The 20,927-nt window shown below is 41.4% G+C and overlaps 1 protein-coding gene across 1 annotated transcript in view; it reads left to right on the plus strand.

Moving 5' to 3' along the window:
• The window catches only part of CFAP221 (cilia and flagella associated protein 221), a 121,544-nt gene that overhangs the window by 52,333 nt on the left and 48,284 nt on the right, over window positions 1–20,927 (plus strand). Inside the window, exons 8-13 of the mRNA XM_052636042.1 lie at window positions 2,669–2,789; window positions 2,873–2,984; window positions 3,179–3,287; window positions 8,037–8,124; window positions 13,223–13,312; window positions 16,274–16,372. Of these exons, the coding sequence (XP_052492002.1) occupies window positions 2,669–2,789; window positions 2,873–2,984; window positions 3,179–3,287; window positions 8,037–8,124; window positions 13,223–13,312; window positions 16,274–16,372 (619 nt within the window). The remainder of the gene's footprint in view (window positions 1–2,668; window positions 2,790–2,872; window positions 2,985–3,178; window positions 3,288–8,036; window positions 8,125–13,222; window positions 13,313–16,273; window positions 16,373–20,927) is intronic.

Genomic DNA, 20,927 nt, shown 5'->3' on the forward strand with positions numbered 1-20,927 from the left:
CCATCCCACCCCTCTAGGTTGTCACAGAGCACTGTGTTGAGCTCCCTGTGTTATACAGCAACTTCACACTATTTTACATATGGTATCTATTTTACATATGGAATCTATTTTACATATAGTATCTATTTTACATATGGTGTCTATTTTACATATGGTAATCTGTTTTACATATGGTATCTATTTTACATATGGTGTCTATTTTACATATGGTAATCTGTTTTACATATGGTATCTATTTTACATATGGTAAGTATGTTTCAGTAGTACTCTTTCAATTCATCCCACCCTCTCCTTCGCCGACTGTAGCCACAAGTCTCTTCTCTATATCTGCATCTCTATTCCTGCCCTGCAAATAGGTTCATCAGTACCATTTTTCTAGGTTTCATATATATGCGTTCATATTCCATATTTGTTTTTCTCTTCCTGACTGACTTCACTCTGTATCCACCTCCCTAAAATGGACTCAAATTTGCTCCTTCTTATGGCTGAGTAATATTCCATTGTATATAGTACCACAACTTATTTATCCATCCATCTGTTGGTGGACATCTAGGTTGCTGCCATGTCCTGGCTATTGTAAATAGTGCTACAGTGAACACTGGGGTACATGTGTTTTTTGAATTATGGTTTTCTCAGGGTACATGCCCAGTAGTGGGATTGCTGGGTCATATGGTAGATTTATTTCTAGTTTTTTTAAGGAATCTCCATACTGTTCTTCAAAGTGGCTGTATCAATTTACATCCCTACCAACAGTGCAAGAGGGTTCCCTTTTCTCCACACCCTCTCCAGCATTTGTTTGTCGATTTTTTGGTGATGGCCATGCTGACTAGTGTGAGATAATACCTCACTGTAGTTCTGATCCACATTTCTCTAATAATGAGTGATATTGAGAATTTTTTCCATCTGTTTATTGGCCATCTGTATGTCTTCTTTGGAGCAAAGTCTGTTTAAGTCTTCTGCCCCTTTTTTGATTGAGTTTATATATATATATATATATATATATATATATATATATAGAGAGAGAGAGAGAGAGAGAGAGAGAGAGAGAGAGAGAGGTGCATGAGCTGCAACAGGTTGTGTATTTTGGAGACTAATTCTTTGTCAGTTGCTTCATTTGCAATTATTTTCTCCCATTGTGAGTGTCATCTTTTCATCTTGTTTGTAGTTTTCTTTGCTGTGCAAAAACTTGTAAGTTTAATTAGGTCCCATTTGTTTGTTTTTCTTTTATTTCCATTACTCTAGGAGGTGGGTCAAAGAGGATCTTGCTGTGATATATGTCAAAAAATGTTCTGCCTACATTTTCCTCTAAGAAGTTTATAGTTGCTGGCTTTACCTTTATGTCTTTCATCCATTTTGAGTTTATTTTTGTTACGGTTTTAGGAAGTGTTCTAATTTCAATCTTTTACATGTAGCTGTCCAGTTTTCCCAGCACCACTTATTGAAGAGACTATCTTTTCTCCATTGTATACTCTTGCCTCCTTTGTCAAAGATAAGTTACTTATAGGTGTGTGGGTTTATCTCTGGGCTTTCTATCTTATTCCATTGTTCTGTATTTCTGTTTTAATGTCAGTACCGTACTGTTTTGATGACTGTAGCTTTGTAGTATAGTCTGAAGTCAGGGAGTTTGATTCCTCCAACTCCATTTTTCTTTCTTAAGGTTGCTTTGGCTATTTAGGATCTTTTGTGTTTCCATAAAACCTGTGAAATTTTTTGTTTAGTTTTGTGAAAAATGCCATTGGTAATTTGATAGGGATTGTACTGAATCTGTAGATTGCTTTGCATAGTATAGTCATTTTTACAATATTATGAATCACTTTTTAAAAACATTTTGTTACAAACAACATAATTATTCTTTTATACATAAATCAATGTAAGAGTTTTTTAAGTGTGGTAAATAAATTTAGCCATGGAAAACCAATAGCCTAGGAATGAATTATGCTGGATGCCAGGAGCATTTTTCAGCACGTCCTATTTTCCACTTACTATGTTCTTTGAGAATGTAAGGACAATAGCCATTGCCCCACTGTTTATTTATGATTATGCTCTGCCACCCTGACCTTGTGTTTATTTTCATAAACCACTGTTTTAGCACCCAAGTTGATTTTGAGTTTTGTTGTCATTTTTCAGTCACTAAGTTGTCTCCAACTCTTTGTGACCCTATGAACTATAGCAAGCCAGGTTCTTCTATCCTCCACTATCTCCCAGAGTTTGCTCAAATTCATGTCTATTGAATCAGTGATGCTATCTAACCATCTCATCCTCTGATGCCCCCTTCCCTTGAAGTTTTCATCTTTCCCAGCATCAGGGTCTTTTCCAATGAGCTGGCTCTTCACATCAGGTGTGTCCAAAGCATTGGAGCTTCAACTTCAGCATCAGTCCTTCCAATGAATATTCAGGGTTTATTTCCTTTAGGATTGGCTGGTTTGATCTCCTTGCTGTCCAAAGGACTCTCAAGAGTCTTCTCCAACACCACAGATCAAAAGCATCAGTTCTTTGGCAATCAGCCTTCTTTGGTCCAACTCTCACATCCGTACATGACAACTAAAATATCATAGTTTAGATATAGTATTTAATGGACTATAAGTCTTGATATTATTGGAAAGAACTAAAATTCGGAGCCTTGTGTTGTTGCATTAAATACTAATTTAATATCTGTTTTCAACTCTAGGTTGGAAGAATTTGAAAGAGTAAATACTCTTTCTAAAAAAGTAGTTGTTCCTCCAGAAAAGGCAATGACACGTGTACCTTTTCCCCAATTGCCAGCAAAGGCAAAGCCTCCGAAGATTAAGGTAAAGTGGGCATTATGGTAACCACAACAGAAGGAACAACAGAGAGGCCAAAGAGTGACTTTTCTCTCCTGATTTGGTCTCAGGAAATCGAATATCACAACCTGAGATTTCCAGTAGATTTATTGAATCCGTTTGCTGTGGCAACTGTTTTAAACCAAGAACCAGGAAAATTAAAGATTAAAGAATTGAGAGAAGGTAAGCAATGAATCCATCATAAATCAGCTCTGGGCAGAATCTAAAGGAGTTATTGCTTCTCATATTTACTGCTTATGAGCAGCAGCAACAAAACTCAATTAGAGCCCTGTTACATTTTGCCGTTAGAAATGTTTTTCTCCCAGCCAGTGATTCTGATTTGATTATTGGTCATCATTATTTGCTCCTGCCCTCAGTTTTGGACCAAGGCACTGAGATTTCAAAAACAAGACAAATGAAAGAAGCGCTCTTTGAACAGAAAGTCAGACAGGACACTTGTGAAGAGATTGAAAATCACCTGAAGTGGTAAGTGTCCCACGATTATTTGCATCAAGTGATGGTGTTTTTGGTAAATGGCTTTTTATCCATGAAACACAATGAATGAATGAATGTAGTAACTTTTTATGCCCTTTGAAACATTTGATTATTTTCTCCCCTTTAATGGACTTTGTTTCAGAGTGAAGTTTCTATCAGGAGTAAATCAATGTGACCACACCATGCTCTTTTGCAAGTGTGACCAGCACAGAACCAAAGTGCACCCCCCTCACGCCAGGACACCGCCTCCCTGGGGTGACTCAGGGGCCCTGAATCTTGCCCGACTATCTCTCACCCCACCCAAGCCCCCTGTGCCCTGGGCTGTGAGCTGCAAGGGCCATCTGGAGAGCCTCGTAGTGCAGGTGGGGTTGGAGAGGCTCCTAGTGAAGGTTTTCAAATTCAGATGCAGGTTTTTACCAGACCACACAAGAACTATCTACATGTACAGACTCAGCTGAAGTAACTGTGGAAACTCTAAAACTGAGTTCAAAAAGACTCCTGGAAAGTTTGGTTAGGTGGCCACCCTGTCACGGCCCTGCTTCCTCACTGCCCAGACAGAGAACTCACTGCGTGCTCTGAGGCCAGCCCAGGTGTTCGCACCCTGCCACCTCTCATGAGAAACAACCCCTTCTGTGAATTCACAGAATCTTGTATGAGTCTGTACTCAGGGTCTGGCCTTAGTTGAATGGAGAGTATGCCAGGTTACCCTGGACCATTTGAGAAAAAACTCTTTCTCTATTGTAAAAAAATAAAAGGACATGTTATCATTGTAAAAAAACTTGAAAACATTTGTTAAGTGTAGAAAATGAAAAAGAATCACTATAATGCAGTGACCACTGTTAACCCTGGTGTTTTTCCTTCCTCCTGTGCTGCTTTGTAACAGGCTTGAAATCATATCCTAAATTCAGTTTTGATCATGTATTATTCACTTAATATTTTCTCCCAACTTTTTGCTGAAAGATTTTAAACCATCCAGTGAGACCCACACACACTGATGTATGGTCAGTTGCACACAAGTGCAAACGCACACTCGCACACACTCCTTTCATCTCCCTGAGCCATTTGGAAGTGAATGCAGATACCAGTAACCATGAGGCCTCACCTCTAAAGGCTTTAGCTCCTAAGAACAAGGACATTCTCCAGCATCACCGTAATTACTCCTAAGAACTTTAACATTGATATAACATTAAATTATCAGCCTATATGCAAATTTACCCAGTTGTCCCCATAATGCTTCTATACCGGGGATGTTTTGGTTTTTGAAAAGGGGAACCCAAGGTCCAATCAAAGATCATATGGTTTGTATTTAGTTTTTGTATCTCTTTCAGTTCAGTTCAGTCACTCAGTCATGTCCAACTCTTTGCAACCCAATGAATTGTAGCATGCCAGGCCTCCCTGTCCATCACCAACTCCCAGAGTTCACTCAAACTCACGTCCATCGAGTTGGTGATGCCATCCAGCCATCTCATCACCTGTCGTCCCCTTCTCCTCCTGCCCCCAATCCCTCCCAGCATCAGGGTCTTTTCCAATGAGTCAACTCTTTGTATGAGGTGGCCAAAGTCCTGGAGTTTCAGCTTTAACATCATTCCTTCCAAAGAACACCCAGGGCTGATCTCCTTTAGAATGGACTGGTTGGATCTCCCTACAGTCCAAGGGACTCTCAAGAGTCTTCTCCAACACCACAGTTCAAAAGCATCAATTCTTTGGCGCTCAGCTTTCTTCACAGTCCAATTCTCACATCCATACAAGACCACTGGAAAAACCATAGCCTTTACTAGACAGACCTTTGTTGGCAAAGTAACGTCTCTGCTTTTTAATATGCTATCTAGGTTGGTCATAACTTTCCTTCCAAGGAGTAAGCATCTTTTAATTTCATGGCTGCAATCACCAGCTGCAGTGATTTTGAAGCCCCCCAAAATAAAGTCTGACACTGTTTCCACTGTTTCCCCCTCTATTTCCCATGAAGTGATGGGACCTGATGCCATGATATTCGTTTTCTGAATGTTGAGCTTTAAGCCAACTTTTTCACTCTCCTCTTCCACTTTCCTCAAGAGGCTTTTGAGTTCCTCTTCACTTTCTGCCTTAAGGGTGGTGTCATCTGCATATCTGAGGTGATTGATATTTCTCCTGGCAATCTTGATTCCAGCTTGTGTTTCTTCCAGTCCAGCGTTTCTCATGATGTACTCTGCATAGAAGTTAAATAAGCAGGGTGACAACATACAGCCTTGACGTCCTCCTTTTCCTATTTGGAACCAGTCTATTGTTCTATGTCTAGTTCTAACTGTTGCTTCCTGACCTGCATAGAGGTTTCTCAAGAGGCAGGTCAGGTGGTCTGGTATTCCCATCTCTTTCAGAATTTTCCACAGTTTATTGTGATCCACACAGTCAAAGGCTTTGGCATTGTCTCTTTAGTCTCCTTTAAAAAAATTCTCCAGAACTTTTACTATACACTTTTTTTTGGCACTCAGCCTGTGAGATCTTATTTCCCTGACCAGGGATTGAACTTGGGCCCTTGGCAGTGAAAGTGCCAGGACCTAACCACCACCAGGGAATTCCACTACTATATACTTTGAACGTGTGTCAGACTCCACGTGGGTACATTACATAGGAGAGGTTGTTTGTTTTTTTTTTCCAATTAATTGGTTTTTAAATTATTATTATTATTATTATTATTTTGGTCATTGCTGCCTGTGGGTTTTCTCTAGTTGTGAAGAGTTGTGGTGCACTGGCTTCTTACTGCAGTGGCTTCTCCGGTTGTGGAGCACAGGCTCCAGGTCCATGGGCTTCAGTGGTTGTTGTGCATGGGCTCAGTAGTCGCGGTTCACGGGCTCTAGAGTGCTGGCTCAGTGGTTGTTGCACACGAGCTTTGTTGCTCCACAGCATGTGGAATCCTCCCAGACCAGGGATTGAACTCACGTCCCTATATTAGCAAGCGGACTACTATCCATGTAACACCAGGGAAGTCCCCCAGAGTATTTTTTAAAGTGGGATGAAATTCACATCACATGAAATGAACCATTTTCATCATTTTAATGTGGACAACCCCAGAAGTTCTTAGTATGTTCACAGTGTTGTACAACCATCAGTACTTAGTTCCAGAACTTTTACATCCCTGCCAAAAAGAATCCTGTAAGCATGAAGCACTCATGCCCCCATCCTCCTGTTTCCCCTACCCCTGGCAACCGCTCAACCAGTGTTTGTCTCTGGTATTGCCGCTTCTGGACATTTCATATGAATGTAGTCATATAATATGTGACCTTTAGTAACTGGTTTCTTCCCTGGGCTTCCCTGGTGGCTTAAGCAGTAAGGAATCTGCCTGTAATGCAGGAGACCCAGATTTGAGGCCTGGGTCAGAAAGATTCCCTGGAGGAGAGAATGGCTACCCACTCCAGTCTTCTTTCCTGGAGAATTCCATGGACAGAGGAGCCTGGCAAGCTATAGTCCAAAGGGCCACAAAAGTTGGACATGACTGGGCCACTAACACTTTCAATTTGTTCGCTAAACACGTTTTCAACATTAATCCATGTCACAGCATCTATCACTACTTCGTTTACCTTTACGAGGAATAAGCTTTTGTTTTATCAACATTCTACACTGTGTTTATTCATCAGTTGGTGGACATTTGGGAGGTTTCCAGTTTGGGGCTATTTGAAATAATGCTGCTGTGAACATTTATATACAAGTTTTTGTGTGAACTTACCTTTTCAGTGCTCTTGGGTGTATACATAGGAGAGGAATTACTGGGTCTCAAGATAATTCAGGTGTAACTTTTTGAGAACAGCCAAGCTGTGTTCTACATGACTACACCATTTTACATTCCAGTTTCTCCACATCCTTGGCAATTCCTGTTATTCTCCTTTGTTATGATTGCTATCATCATCTTTGTCAATTATCATAGCCATCCAAGTAGGTATGACATAGTCCATCACTGTGGCTCTGATTTGCATTTTGACGCTTACTCCTTGGAAGGAAAGTTATGACCAACCTAGACAGCATATTAAAAAGCAGAGACGTTACTTTGCCAACAAAGGTCCATGTAGTCTAGGTTATGCTTTTTCCAGTGGTCATGTATGGATGTGAGAGTTGGACTGTGAAGAAGGCTGAGAGCCGAAGAATTGATGGTTTTGAACTGTGGTGTTGGAGAAGATTCTTGCAAGTCCCTTGGACTGCAAGGAGATCCAACCAGTCCATCCTAAAGGAGATCAGTCCTGGGTGTTCATTGGAAGGACTGATGTTAAAGCTGAAACCCCAATATTTTGGCCACCTCATCCAAAGAGTTGACTCATTGGAAAAGACCCTGATGCTGGGAGGGATTGGGGACAGGAGGGGAAGGGGATGACAGAGGATGAGATGGCTGGATGGCATCACTGACTCAATGGACATGAATTTGGGTAGGCTCCGGGAGTTGGTGATGGACAGGGAGGCCTGGTGTGCTGCAATTCATGGGGTCACAAAGAGTCGGACACGACTGAGTGACTGAACTGAACTGAATGATGAATGAGACTGAGTGTTCGGGTCTCTTTATTCATAAATATTTTAGCATGTGCCACTGAAAGACAAGCTTCCCTGTGGGGAGCATGTTGTTCACCCTACTTGTGTTGCTGGCATCTGCAATTTCTCTCTTCTTTGGTGTGCTCTCCTGCATCAGCTCTGCAGTTCAGCTGAGATGCTCCATCCTGAAATAGATTGTAGTATTCTGATGGGTTCTGGAAGTTGTTTTTGTTTTTTTTTTCTCCCCAGGCAGGTGCACCTCGGTAAGGATCATATGTCCTTTAAATTAAAAAAAGACATTTATGAGGAGCGGCAAAGAGTAAACAACAAATACAAGGTCAGAATTACTGCTAATCTGATATCATTTATTTCACTAAATATTTTTAATTCCTGCTATATGCAAGATGTCACAGCTGGAGGGAAAAAAAAATCTTACAGTTAAGTTGGAAGGGGAGGCTGATAACATGCCCACCATTAGCAATGAATTGAGGCTGGCCATACCTGTCACTGGAAACATCTGCTAAGTAGTGTAGAGATTCACGGGACAGCGAGAGGGGACTCATCTAACTAGAAAGCTTCCTAGGAGACACAGTACAGTTTTGAAAAGTAGTAAATAAGAAACAAGCATCCAACTCAGAGGCAGGGAATGGCTCCAATTCGGGCTGGAATGCTGGGCGTGATCTGCAGTGCATGGAGATAAGAGACACCCAGAGACAGCAGCCAGGAGCCACACCAGAGCCAGGTCCAAACTAAAGCTGGAGGCCCAGGCCCACAGCAGAAAGCTGAGCAAAAGCAAGAGGGATGGACGATTCAGATCGAGTGGGCATGAGAGCCCAATGGCACAGACACTCAAGGGTGGCGACTTCTTGCTCAAGGGAGATGGTCAGTAATGTTCACTTCTGAGATGTTCATCATAAATAAGTAGAGTCTGAAGAAAGATACAAGAAGTCTCTCTCTTTCTTCTAACAACATCTTTGCCAATCCCTTTTTAAAATTGCCTATTTTATTTGACTTGTGGTGGAGGAGATCTAGGTCTCTCCCTACAAAATCTGTGTTTTGAACCTGAGATCCACAGTCTCAAACTCCACATGTGTTTGAGATCAGCTGTGTTCATATAAGAGCTCACCACCTGCTGACAACCATAGATGTCTCTCACTTCTGTTTTGTTTTTTTATTTTACTGAAGTATAGTTGATTTTGTTGAGGTTCAGTCACTCAGTATGGTCTGACTCTTTGTGACCCCATGGACTACAGCATGCCAGCAGGCTTCCCTATCCTTCACTATCTCCCGGAGTTTGCTCAAGCTCATGTCCATTGAATTGGTGATGCCATCCAACCGTCTCATTTTCTGTCATCCCTTCTCCTCCTGCCTTCAGTCTTTCCCAGCATCAGGGTCTTTTCTAATGAGTCAGCTCTTCATATCTGGTGGCCAAAGTGTTGGAGATTCAGCTTCAGCATTAGCATTAGTCCTTCCAGTGGGATATGCATACTCCAGTGGAGTATGCAGGATTGATTTCCTTTAAGATTCACTGGCTTTATCTCCTTGCTGTCCAAGGGACTGTCAAGAGTATTCTCCAACCCCACAGTTCAAAAACATTCATTCTTAAGCACTCAGCCTTTATGGGCCGCCAACTCTCACATTTGTACATGACTACTGGAAAAACTATACCTTTGAGTATACAAACCTTTTTGGCCAAGTGATGGTTCTGCTTTTTAATACACTGTCTAGGTTTGTATAGCTTTCCAAGGAGCAAGCATCTTTTAGTTTCATTGTCCACGGTGATTTTGGAACCCAAGAAAATAAAGTCTGTCACTGTTTCCACTGTTTTGCCATCTATTTGCCATGAAGTGATGGGACTGGATGCCATGATCTTTGTTTTCTGAATGTTGAGTACTAAGCCAGCTTTCTCACTCTCCTCTTTCAGCTTCATCAAGAGACTCCTCTTTGCTTTCTTGCATTAGGGTAGTGTTATCTGCATATTTGAGATTATTGATATTTCTACCTGCAGTCTTAATTCCAGCTTGTGCTTCATCCAGCCTGGCATTTCGCACTGCGTATAAGCTAAATAATCAGGGTGACAATATACAGCCTTGACGTACTGCCTTCCCAATTTTGAACCAGTCCCTTGTTTCATGTCTGGTTCTAACTGTTGCTTCTTGACCTGCATAGAGGTTTCTCAGGAGGCGCTAAGGTGTTCTGGTATTCCCATCTTTTTAAGAATTATTCAGTTTTGTGATCCACACAGTCAAAGGCTTTAGCATAGTCAATGAAGCAGAAGTAGATGTTTTTCTGGAATTCTCTTGCTTTTTCTGTGACCCAGTGGATGGTGCAATTTGATCTCTGGCTCCTCTGCCTTTTCTAAATCCAGCTTGTACATCTGGAAGTTCTCGGTTCACATATTGTTGAAGCCTCACTAGCATGTGAAATGAGTGCAATTGTGCAGTAGTTTGAACATTCTTTGGCATTTCCCTTCTTTGAGATTGGATTGAGAACCAACACTGAGTGGCCTCAGTCCTGTGGCCACTGCTGAGTTTTCCAAATTTGCTGGCATATTAAGTGCAGCACTTTAACAGCATCATCTTTTAGGATTTGAAATACCTCAGCTGAAATTGCATCACCTTCACTAGCTTTGTAGTAATGGTTCACAAGGCCCACTTAGGAACCAGGTTTCAGGAAATCTTACTCCAGGTTTCAGGACATCTGCTTCTAGATAAGTGACCACACCATCGTGGTTATCCAGGTCATTAAGACCTTTTTTGTACAGTTCTTCTGTGTATTCTTGCCACCTCTTCTTAATATCTTTTGCTTCAGTTAGGTCCATATGTTTCTGTCCTTTATTGTGCCCATCCTAGCATGAAATATTCCCTTGGTATCTCTAATTTTCTTGAAGAGATCTTGTCTTTCTTATTCTGTTGTTTTCCTCTATTTCTTTGCATTGTTCACTTCAGAAAGCTTTCTCATCTCTCCTTGCTATTCTTTGGAACTCTGCATTCAGATGGATATATCTTTCCTTTTCTCCTTTGCCTTCACTTCTCTTCTTTTCTCAGCTATTTGTAAGGCTCATATTAGTTTCAGGTATACAGTACAGTATTTCAGTTATACACACATACACATATATATATGTATATTCTTTTTCAGATTCTTTTCCCTTATACCTTATGACAAAATACTCTATAGCTCAAAATACAGTATAGCTCCCTGTGCCACACAGTAGGTCTTCTTATTTCTAAATAAGGTGTTGATGTGATGGTTGGAATAGATTTCTTGAAGTTCAATCTTTATTCATTTTTATTTTTATTTTATATTGGAATAGTGTTTCTCTGGTGGCTCAGTGGTAAAGAATCTCCCAGCCAATGCAGGAGATGCAGGTTCCGTCCCTGGGACAGGAAGATCCTCTGGTAAAGAAAATGGCAACCCACTCCAGTATTCTTGCCTGGGAAATTCCATGGACAGAAGAGCTTGGCAGGCTATAGTCCATTGGGGTTGCAAAAGAGTCAGACATAACTTATCGACTAAACAACAACATAGTTGATTAACAGTGTTGTGTTAGTTTCAGGTGTGTGACACAGTGATTCAGTTATCGTTGTTGTTCAGTTGCTAAGTTGTTGTTCAGCCACTAAGTTGTGTCCAACTCTTTCGAACTCCATAGACTGCAGCACGTCAGACTCCCTTGTCCTTCACTAGCTCCCAGAGTTTGCTCAAATTCATGTCCATTGAATCAGTGATGCCATCCAATCATCATGTTCTCTGCCGCCCCCTTCTCCTCCTGCCCTCAGTCTTTCCCAGCATCAGAATCTTTTCCAATGAGTCAGCTCTTCACAGCAGGTGTCCAAAGTATTTGAGCTTCAGCTTCAGCAGCAGTCTTTCCAGTTAATATTCAGGGTTGATTTCCTTTACAATTGACTGGTTTGGTCTCCTTGAAGTCTTAAAGTATTCTTAAGAGTCTTCTCCAGCACCACAGTTCAAAAGCATCAATTCTTTAGTGCTCATCCTTCTTAATGGTCCAACTCTCACATCTGTACATGACTGCTGGAAAAACCATAGCTTTGACTATATGGACCTTTGTCAGAAAAATATTTTCTCTGGTTTTTAATATGCTGTCTAGGTTTGTAATACCTCTTCTTCCAAGGAGCAAGCATCTTTTAATTTCATGACTGCAGTCACCATCTGCAGTGATTTTGGAGCCCAGGAAAATAAAGTTTGTCACTGTTTCCACTTTTTCCCCTTCTATTTGCCATCAAGTGATGGGATAAGATGCCATGATTTTCATTTTTTCAGTGTTGAACTTTAAGCCAGCTTTTTCGCTCTCCTCTTTCACCTTCATCAAAAGGCTCTTTAGTTCCTCTTCACTTTCTGCCATTAGAGTGGTATCATCTGCATCAGTTATACATATATGTATATCTATTTTTATCAAATTATTTTCCCATTTAAGCTATTACAGAATATTGAGCAGAGTTCCCTGATCTATACAGTAGGTCCTTGTTGGTTATCCATTTTAAATATAGTAGTATGTATGCCAATCAGTTTAGTCTTAAAAATGACTGTGGATAGTATAGCTGAGAACCAAGTTAATTTTAGAAATTAATTAGCAAATAGTAAAACCCACAGAGAAGCAAAAACTAACACATTTTTGCAGTGTGTATGGTCCTTTTTACTGCAGAGACAGGTATGTGCAGACACTGACCAAGCCAAGCCAGCCTTCCTGAGAACAACCTGGAAGTGCCTAGTGTGGAACAGGGGAGATTACTCAGGGGCCAGGAGGACACAAGCAGTAAGGGGAAGGGGAGCAATCTGGGGGACTCTTAATCCAGGGACGAGACAAACCCCCAACCTCCACCACCCAGGAAGAGGGGAGAGATCACATGCCTGTGTTAAACCTGATCCTTGGTTAATTAGCTCTAAGGAGCTTAAAACTTTACTGGGACGTTAAATTTCTTTTAAATGAAATCTCTACACCCCCATGGAGACACAGTTTCCTAGAATCCTTTCTGTGAATTTTAAATGCTTCGGATAATTTCCAGAGACTATCGTTAAGATCCCCTGGAGGAGGAAACGGCAACTCACTCCAGTATTCTTGTCTGGAAGATTCCATGGAGAGAGGAGCCTTGCGGGCTACAGCCAGTGGGGTCCCAAAAAGTCAGACATGACTGAGTGGTTGCATGCATGTACACGCGCGTGCACGTGTACACCCACACACACACACACTCTCTAATTTTAATAAGAAGGTGTTGGGTTTGTGCTTCTAATAAAACTTTCCATATTTAAACAGTAGGTGTACTTGCAATGATCATTTTAACCACCACTCTCAGCAGGAACATCATGGATGGATTAGACCAACTGCTTAATGTGTTTCTACCCGTTTTAAAGAGAAATAACAGTTGTAGTTGTGTGCATCTGTATTCAATTTTAATATTTTCAATGATTGAAAACTCCAGCTAGATAGAGGAGATCCTATTTTGTATGAGGAATTCCAGCGACGCAAGACAGAAGTTCACCCCAAACGGATTTTACACGACCTGGAAGAAGTGAGTAACTTTTCTTTATTTGGAATAAAGAAAAGCAGCTCTTTTATATGCTTATTTTTATTTATTTTTATTTTATTTATATGCTTATGTCAGCAGCTCTTTATATGCTTATTTTTTAAGCATATAAGCAATTATCTAGAAATCCTCTTACCAAGAGATTTTTTAATAATTTTTAACTTGTTTACCTTTTCACAGAGTGTTTTTTTCTTTTTTTTTTTTTGACATGTCCACAAGTCAGGCATCAATTTGAGATTAACGGCACTCTATACAGGCACCTCCTTCCCACACTCTGCTTTCTCCTCTTGGTCTCTGTTTTTCTTCCCCTTTGCTGGCTCAGATGGTAAAGTGTCTGCCAGCAATGCGGGAGGCCCAGGTTTGATCCCTAGGTTGGGAAGATCCCCTAGAGAAGGAAATGGCAACCCACTCCAGTACTCTTGCCTGGAAAATCGCATGAATGGAGGAGCCTGGTAGGCTACAGTCCATGAGGTCGCAAAGAGTCACACAGGCCTGAGCGACTCCACTTTGCTGTCCACGCCCCTGTCTGCGTGCTGATCCTCAGGGTGGGTCCCTGGGTAGGTTCCTTGCCCCCTCCTTCCCCTTGTCAAACAAGACAGAAAGTCAGACGCCGGAGCGCTGGCTCCAGCTCCACCATGGATATGATCCAGGAGGAGCTCTTTCAGCCTTGCTGCCACAGTGTCTCACCTGCGAAGTGGGGACAGCAGCCCCACCAGAGTTTATTCTGTCGTGTGATAGTTTCTGGTTAAAAACCCCAATTTTTAATTTTTGTTTTTTCTTTAAACTTTATTTTATTGAAGTATAATTGATTTAAAAGGTTGTGTGAGTTCCTGCTGTACAGCACAGTGATTCAGTATGTGTGTGTGTGTATATATAATGTATATATATATATATACATTCTTTTCCCATTGTGTTTTATCAGAGGATATTGAATGTAGTTCCCGTTTGCTATACAGTGGGACCTGTTGTCTATCCCAATTTTTAATTTTAACAATGGAAAGATTCTTCTCCATCTCCCACCTCCATCATTCTCACTTTTCTCTTCTGGATCTGTCAAATCTGAACTATTTTCACCTTTTTCCTTCACCCCACATGTCATCTGGCCCCAAAGTCTTGCCAGTCACTCTTCCATGAGGCCACCCCCAGGTCCACTGTCACACCCCATCACACCTTAGCCTCAGCTTATTCCTCAGATCCGCCTTCTCTTCCGTGGCGCACTGCCCGGGCCAATGTGGGGCTGATCATTTCCGATGACTGTCTTCACATTGTTTCTCTGTTTAAGAACCTACAGTGCCAGAGGCTCTGGTGGCCTCTCGACACCCCAGGCACCCTTTCCTTCCCAGCCAATGACTGGTTTTCATGCACGTGTGCACATGGTGTGCAGGCCTCATGAGGACCACACAGTCTGGCCCCTCATTCCAAGGCATCCCATCCCCCATCACAAGGGACTGATTTCCATGTGACTTCATTCTTTCCCAGGGCCGCATGTGTTTGTTCGATCTTGCCTATCTAGACTGTACGTTTCTTTCTTTCTCTCTCTCTTTTTTGATGTAATATTCACAATTTTCTAAAAAGAAAACTCACCAAATGAGAAAAACAGCAACTTTTGTAAACTGATAAATTGCTTTAAAAAAAAATAGCAGTAAAATTCTTTCCAATTGGTGAAAAGTTAGAAGTATTATATGTACAAGGAAATATAAGCTCTTTTACTCAGTATTGTGTTAGAGATTCTAGATAGTGTATAGCATGATAAGAAAAAGATATAGTAAAAGTCATAAATATTGGAGAGAAAGATCTTTGATTTCATATGATATGATTGACTATGATTATAGAAAATCTAAAAGAATCTATTGCCAGAATAATTCATCTTACTGAATTTGTGAGAGAGCCTGGCAATTGCATATAAAATCATTGTACAATATGTATGTATTTTCACATAAAACAAATAAAATGTTAACATATAATTTAATAGGCATGTAATTTATAAGAGCAAGCAAGTACCTAGAAGCAAATCTAACAGTTACAAAGCTTTACACTAGAACAGCAACAAAGATCTAAATAAGTTGAAAGATTTTTGCAGAAGTTTCATGAAAGAGGATAAACATTGCAAAGATGTCACTTCTTTCTAAGTTGATCTATAGATTTAATGCAGTCCTAGCTAATATCTCAGTAGACTTTCTCATGAAATTTTATAAACTCTTTCAGTACATATATATGTATATATGCACAACATGAACATGAATATTATTGTGTAGATATGTGTGTGTGTATATTTGTAAGCCACCAGCTTACCTGGTGGCTCAGTGGTAAAGAATCGCCTACAGTGCAGGAGATGCAGAAGATGTGGGTTTGATCCCTGGGTTGGGAAGATCCCCTGAAGAAGTAAATGTCAACCCACTCAAGTACTCTTGCCTGGAAAACCCCATGGACAGAGGAGCCTGGTGGACTACAGTCATAGGGTTGCAAAGAGTTGGACACAACTGAGTGACTGAGCACGCATGTACACATAGGAAAGAGAAAAGGCTTGAGATTTGTTTTAACTTAAAGTGACTAAACTGGGGGAGAGGACTGCCTCTGAAGGAGACAAAGTCTTATGAAAAAGTCAGATCATTAAGGCAGTGTGGTGCTGGCATATGGATGGACAAAAGATAAATGAAACCAAAGAGAAAGCCAGAAACAGATCTGCATTATATGTATGTGACATTGAGTCACTAGAAAAATGAGAATAGACTACATTTCTTAAAACTCAAATCTTATCTTTCTTTTGGTTCCTAACCCAAGAAGTAGTCCCTATAATGCTGTGTGCACCAAAGTGCTTAATAAATGCTCATTAAATGGAAGAACAAATAACTTGATTTGAGATCAAACTGTGAAACATTTTTATTAAATGATTATGCCCGGAGTTAAAATTTAAATCTAAGATAGACCAATATTTTGTGTTCACAGAAAATCCAGGAATTTCATCCTAATTTTGATCCACTCGTTAATAATACTTGGGTCAACAGATTCCGAGCACAGAGACGGTTTCAACAAGCAGCTCGCAAGGTAAGTTTCAGCACCACGTTGAAGTTTCCTTGTGTTTAACAGTGGGAAATTGAGCAATGAGGTTTTTTTTATAACAACTTTATTGAAATGCAATTCACATGCCATAAAATTCACTCCTATACAGTATACAATTCTCTAGAGTTTGTATAGTGCAGCTTGGTACAGAGACCTTCCCTAGTCGTTCAGTGGTAAAGAATCTGCCTGCAATGCAGGAGCCACAGAAGATGTAGGTTCGATCCCTGGGTCAGGAAGATCCCTTGGAGAAGGAAATGGCAACCCACGCCAGTATTCTTGCCTGGGAAATCCAATGGACAGAAGAGCCTGGTGGGATCTAGTCCATAGGATCATAAAGAGTTGAACACAGCTGAAGTGACTTAGCACACAGAGTGGTGCAGCCTTCACCACTATCCAATTTTCAGTTCAGTTCAGTTCAGTCACTCAGTTGTGTCCGACTCTGCGACCCCATGGACTGCAGGACAGCAGGCCTTACTGTCCATCACCAACTCCCGGAGTTTACTCAAACTCATGTCCATTGAGTTGGTGATGCCATCCAACCATCTCATCCTCTGCCATCCCCTTCTCCTCCTGCCTTCAGTCTTTCCCAGCATCAGGGTGTTTTCTTAGTCAGTTCTTCACATCAGGTGGCCAAAGTATTGGAGTTTTAGCTTCAGCATCAGTCCTTTCAATGAATAATCAGGACTGATCTCCTTTAGAATGAACTGGTTGGATCTCCTTGCAGTCCAAGGGACTCTCAAGAGTCTTCTCCAACACCACAGTTCAAAAGCATCAGTTCTTTGGCCTTCAGCTTTCTTTATAGTCCAACTCTCACAGCCATATGTGACTACTGGAAAAACCATAGCTTTGACTAGATTGACCTTTGTTGGCAAATTAATGTCTAAGCTTTTTAATATGCTGTCTAGGTTGGTCATAACTTTTCTTCCAAAGAGCAAGTGTCTTTTAATTTCATGGCTGCAGTCACCATCTGCAGTGATTTTGGAGCCCCAAAAAGTAAAGTCTGTCACTGTTTCCATGGTTTCCCCATCTATTTGCCATTAAGGGATGGGCTGGATGCCATGATCTTCGTTTTCTGAATGTCAAGTTTTAAGCCAACTTTTTCACTCTCCTCTTTCACTTTCATCAAGAGGCTCTTTAGTTCTTCTTTGCTTTCTGCCATAAAGGTGGTATCATCTGCATATCTGAAGCTATTGATATTTCTCCTGGCAATCTTGATTGCAACTTGTGATTCATCCTGTCCAGCATTTCTCATGATGTACTTTGCATATAAGTTAAATAACCTGGGTGACAATATACAGCCTTGATGTACTCCTTTCCTGATTTGAAACTAGTCCATTGTTCCATGTCCAGTTCTAACTGCTGCTTCTTAACCTGCATACAGATTTCTCAGAAGGCAGGTAAGATGGTCTGGTGTTCCCATCTCTTTAAGAATTTTCCGCAGTTTGTTGTGATCCACACAGTCAAAGGCTTTGGCATAGTCAATAAAGCAGAAGGAAATGTTTTTCTGGAACTCTCTTGCTTTTTGGATGATCCAACAGATGTTGGCAATTTGATCTCTGATTCCTCTGCCTTTTCTATAACCAGCTTGAACATCTGGAATTTCACGGTTCTTATACTATTGAAGCCTGGCTTGGAGAATTTTGAGCATTACTTTGCTAGCATGTGAGATGAGTGCAATTGTGCAGTAGTTTGAAAATTCTTTTGACATGACCTTTCTTTGGGATTGGAATGAAAACGGATCTTTTCCAGTCCTGTGGCCACTGCTGAGTTTTCCAAATTTGCTGGCAGATTGAGTGAAGTACTTTCATAGCATCATCTTTCAGGATTTGAAATAGCTGAATTGGAATTCCATCACCTCCACCAGCTTTGTTCACCGTGATGCTTTTTAAGGCCCACTTGACTTCACATTCCAGGATGTCTGGCTCTAGGTGAGTGATCACACCATCGTGATTATCTGGGTCATGAAGATCTTTTTTGTATAGTTCTTCCATGTATTCTTGCCACCTCTTCTTATTATCTTCTGCTTCTGTTAGGTCCATACCATTTCTTTCCTTTTTTTGTGCCCAACTTTGCATGAAAAGTTCCCTTGGTATCTCTAATTTTCTTGAGATCTCTAGTCTTTTCCATCCTATTATTTTCCTCTATTTCTTTGTGTTGATCACTGAGGAAGGCTTTATTATCTCTTCTTGCTATTCTTTGGAACTCTGCATTCAAAGGTGTATATCTTTCCTTTTCTCCTTTGCCTTTCTCTTCTCTTCTTTTCATAGCTATTTGTAAGGCCTCCTCAGACAACCATTTTGCCTTTTTGCATTTCTTTTTCTTGGGGATGGTCTTGATCACTGCTTCCTATACAATGTCACAAACCTCTGTCTATAGTTCTTCAGGCACTCTGTCTATCAGATCTAATCCCTTGAATCTATTTGTCACTTCTACTGTTAATCGTAAGGGATTTGATTTAGGTCCGATTTTAGGACATTTTTATCACTGGCTAAAGAAACCCTGTTCCCCTCAGTAGTCACTCTAGCCCTCCAGTCACTGTCCACTTTTTGTCTATGTGGATTTTCATATTCTAGACATTTCATATGTGTAAAATCATACAGTACACAGCCTTTTATAACTAGCTTCTCTCACTTAACATCTCTTCAAGATTCATCCGTGGTACAGCAGGTTTCAGTACCTCATTCCTTTTTCAGGATGAATTGTGTTCAGTCATATGGAAATACCACACTCTGTTTTTCTAGTTATTGGTTGAAACATTTCAGCTGTACCTGTTTTTGGCTATTGTGATAGGAATAAGGATGTCACAAACATTTATGTACAAGTTTGTGGACATATCTTCAGTTCCTACGGTGTGTCCATCTAGGAGTTGCATTACTGGGCCATATGGAAACTCTAGAACCACAGGATGCTGGTTAGTTATTCCTAGAGAGCACCATCGGGTGTTCTGGTGGGCTATGGGCTCAGACATCCAGGCTGCAGCTCTGCTTTCAAGGTGTGTCCTCTCACCACCTGGCTTCTTCACCCTTACTCTGGTCTCCACCCAGCACATTTCCTGTGATCGGGAACAAATGAAGATCTGTTAGCCTCTAAGGTCAGTAAAGGGTGTGAGTGACCCCTGGTCTGGCTACCTACTCCCCTCCTCAGCTGCCCCATCCTCTGTGTGGTCCTAGACCTCATCTGCTTCCTAAACATCAGCTCGTTACCTGCTCCTCCTCACTGTTGACTCAGAATGCCAGTCCATCTCACCTCCCTCTGTTCACAGCTGGTCTCAGGCAGCTCAGCCTACCCCTCCTCCAACAAACTGTCCTGTAAGCCTCAACACTTAGCCGTCTTGGGGGACCCTCTTGCATCTTATGCTGCCTGTCGGTCTCTGGGGTGTGGCTGCCTGGGGAGCAGAATCCCCCTCCAGGAGGGAAGCAGTGATTAAGACTTGGGCTCTGGCCTGGGCTACTTGCCCTCCATTGCTGGTGCTACTTCTTTTTCTGCATGCATGCCTAGTTGCTTCAGTCTTGTCCGATTCTTTTCAACCCTATGGACTGTAGCCCGCCAAGCTCCTCTGTCCATGGGATTCTCCAGGCAAGAATACTGGAGTGGGTTGCCATGCCCTCCTCCACGGGATCTTCCCGACCCGGGGATTGAACCCACCTCTCTTACATCTCCTGCATTGACAGGCGGTTTCTTTACCACTAGCGCCACCTTTACTCCAGCATAGCTTTTTTAATTTTTTTTTTTGCAAACTTTACTTACTTATTTATTTATTATTAATTTTTGAAATTTATTTTTGGCTGGGCTGGGTCTTTGTTGCTTTGTAAGGGTTTTCTCTAGTTGCGGTGAGCAGGGGCTACTCTCTTTTGGAGTACACGAGCTTCTCATTGTGCTGGCTGCTTTTGTTGTAGAGCACAGGCTCTAGATCTGGGATTCAGTAGTTGCAGTGTAAGGGCTCTCGGGTATTCGGGCTTCAGTAGTTGCAGCACAGGGGCCCAGCAGTTGTGGCTCGTGGGCTCTCTAACACGGGCTCCGTAGTTGTGGTGCACGGGCTTAGGTGCTCCGTGGCATGTGGAATCTTTCTGAACCAGGGATCGAACCCATGTCTCCTGCACTGACAGGTAGATTCTTATCTACTGCACCACTGGGGAGTCCAGGTCCAATTGATTTACAATGTCATGTTGATTTCTGCTGTATAGGAAACTGATTCAGTTACACATACATGTGTATTCTTGCTCATATTCTTTTCCATATGGTTTTTCACAGACTATTGAATATAGTTCCCTGTACTATACAGTAGGACCTTGTTGTTTCTCCATTCTGTATATAATAGTTTGCATCTGCTAATCCCAAACTCCCAATCACCCCTCCCCCAACTCCCTCCCCCTTGGCAACCACCAGTCTGTTCTCTGAGTCTGTTTCTGTTTCATAGATAAGTTCACTTGTGTCATATTTCAGATTCTACATATAAGTGGCATCATATGATATTTGTCTTTCTGTGTCTGACTTACTTATCACTTAGTATGATAATCTCCAAGTCCACCTGTATTGCTGC

The sequence above is a fragment of the Budorcas taxicolor genome, chromosome 2 (genome assembly GCF_023091745.1).
Source record: "Budorcas taxicolor isolate Tak-1 chromosome 2, Takin1.1, whole genome shotgun sequence".
Lineage (NCBI taxonomy): Eukaryota > Metazoa > Chordata > Mammalia > Artiodactyla > Bovidae > Budorcas > Budorcas taxicolor.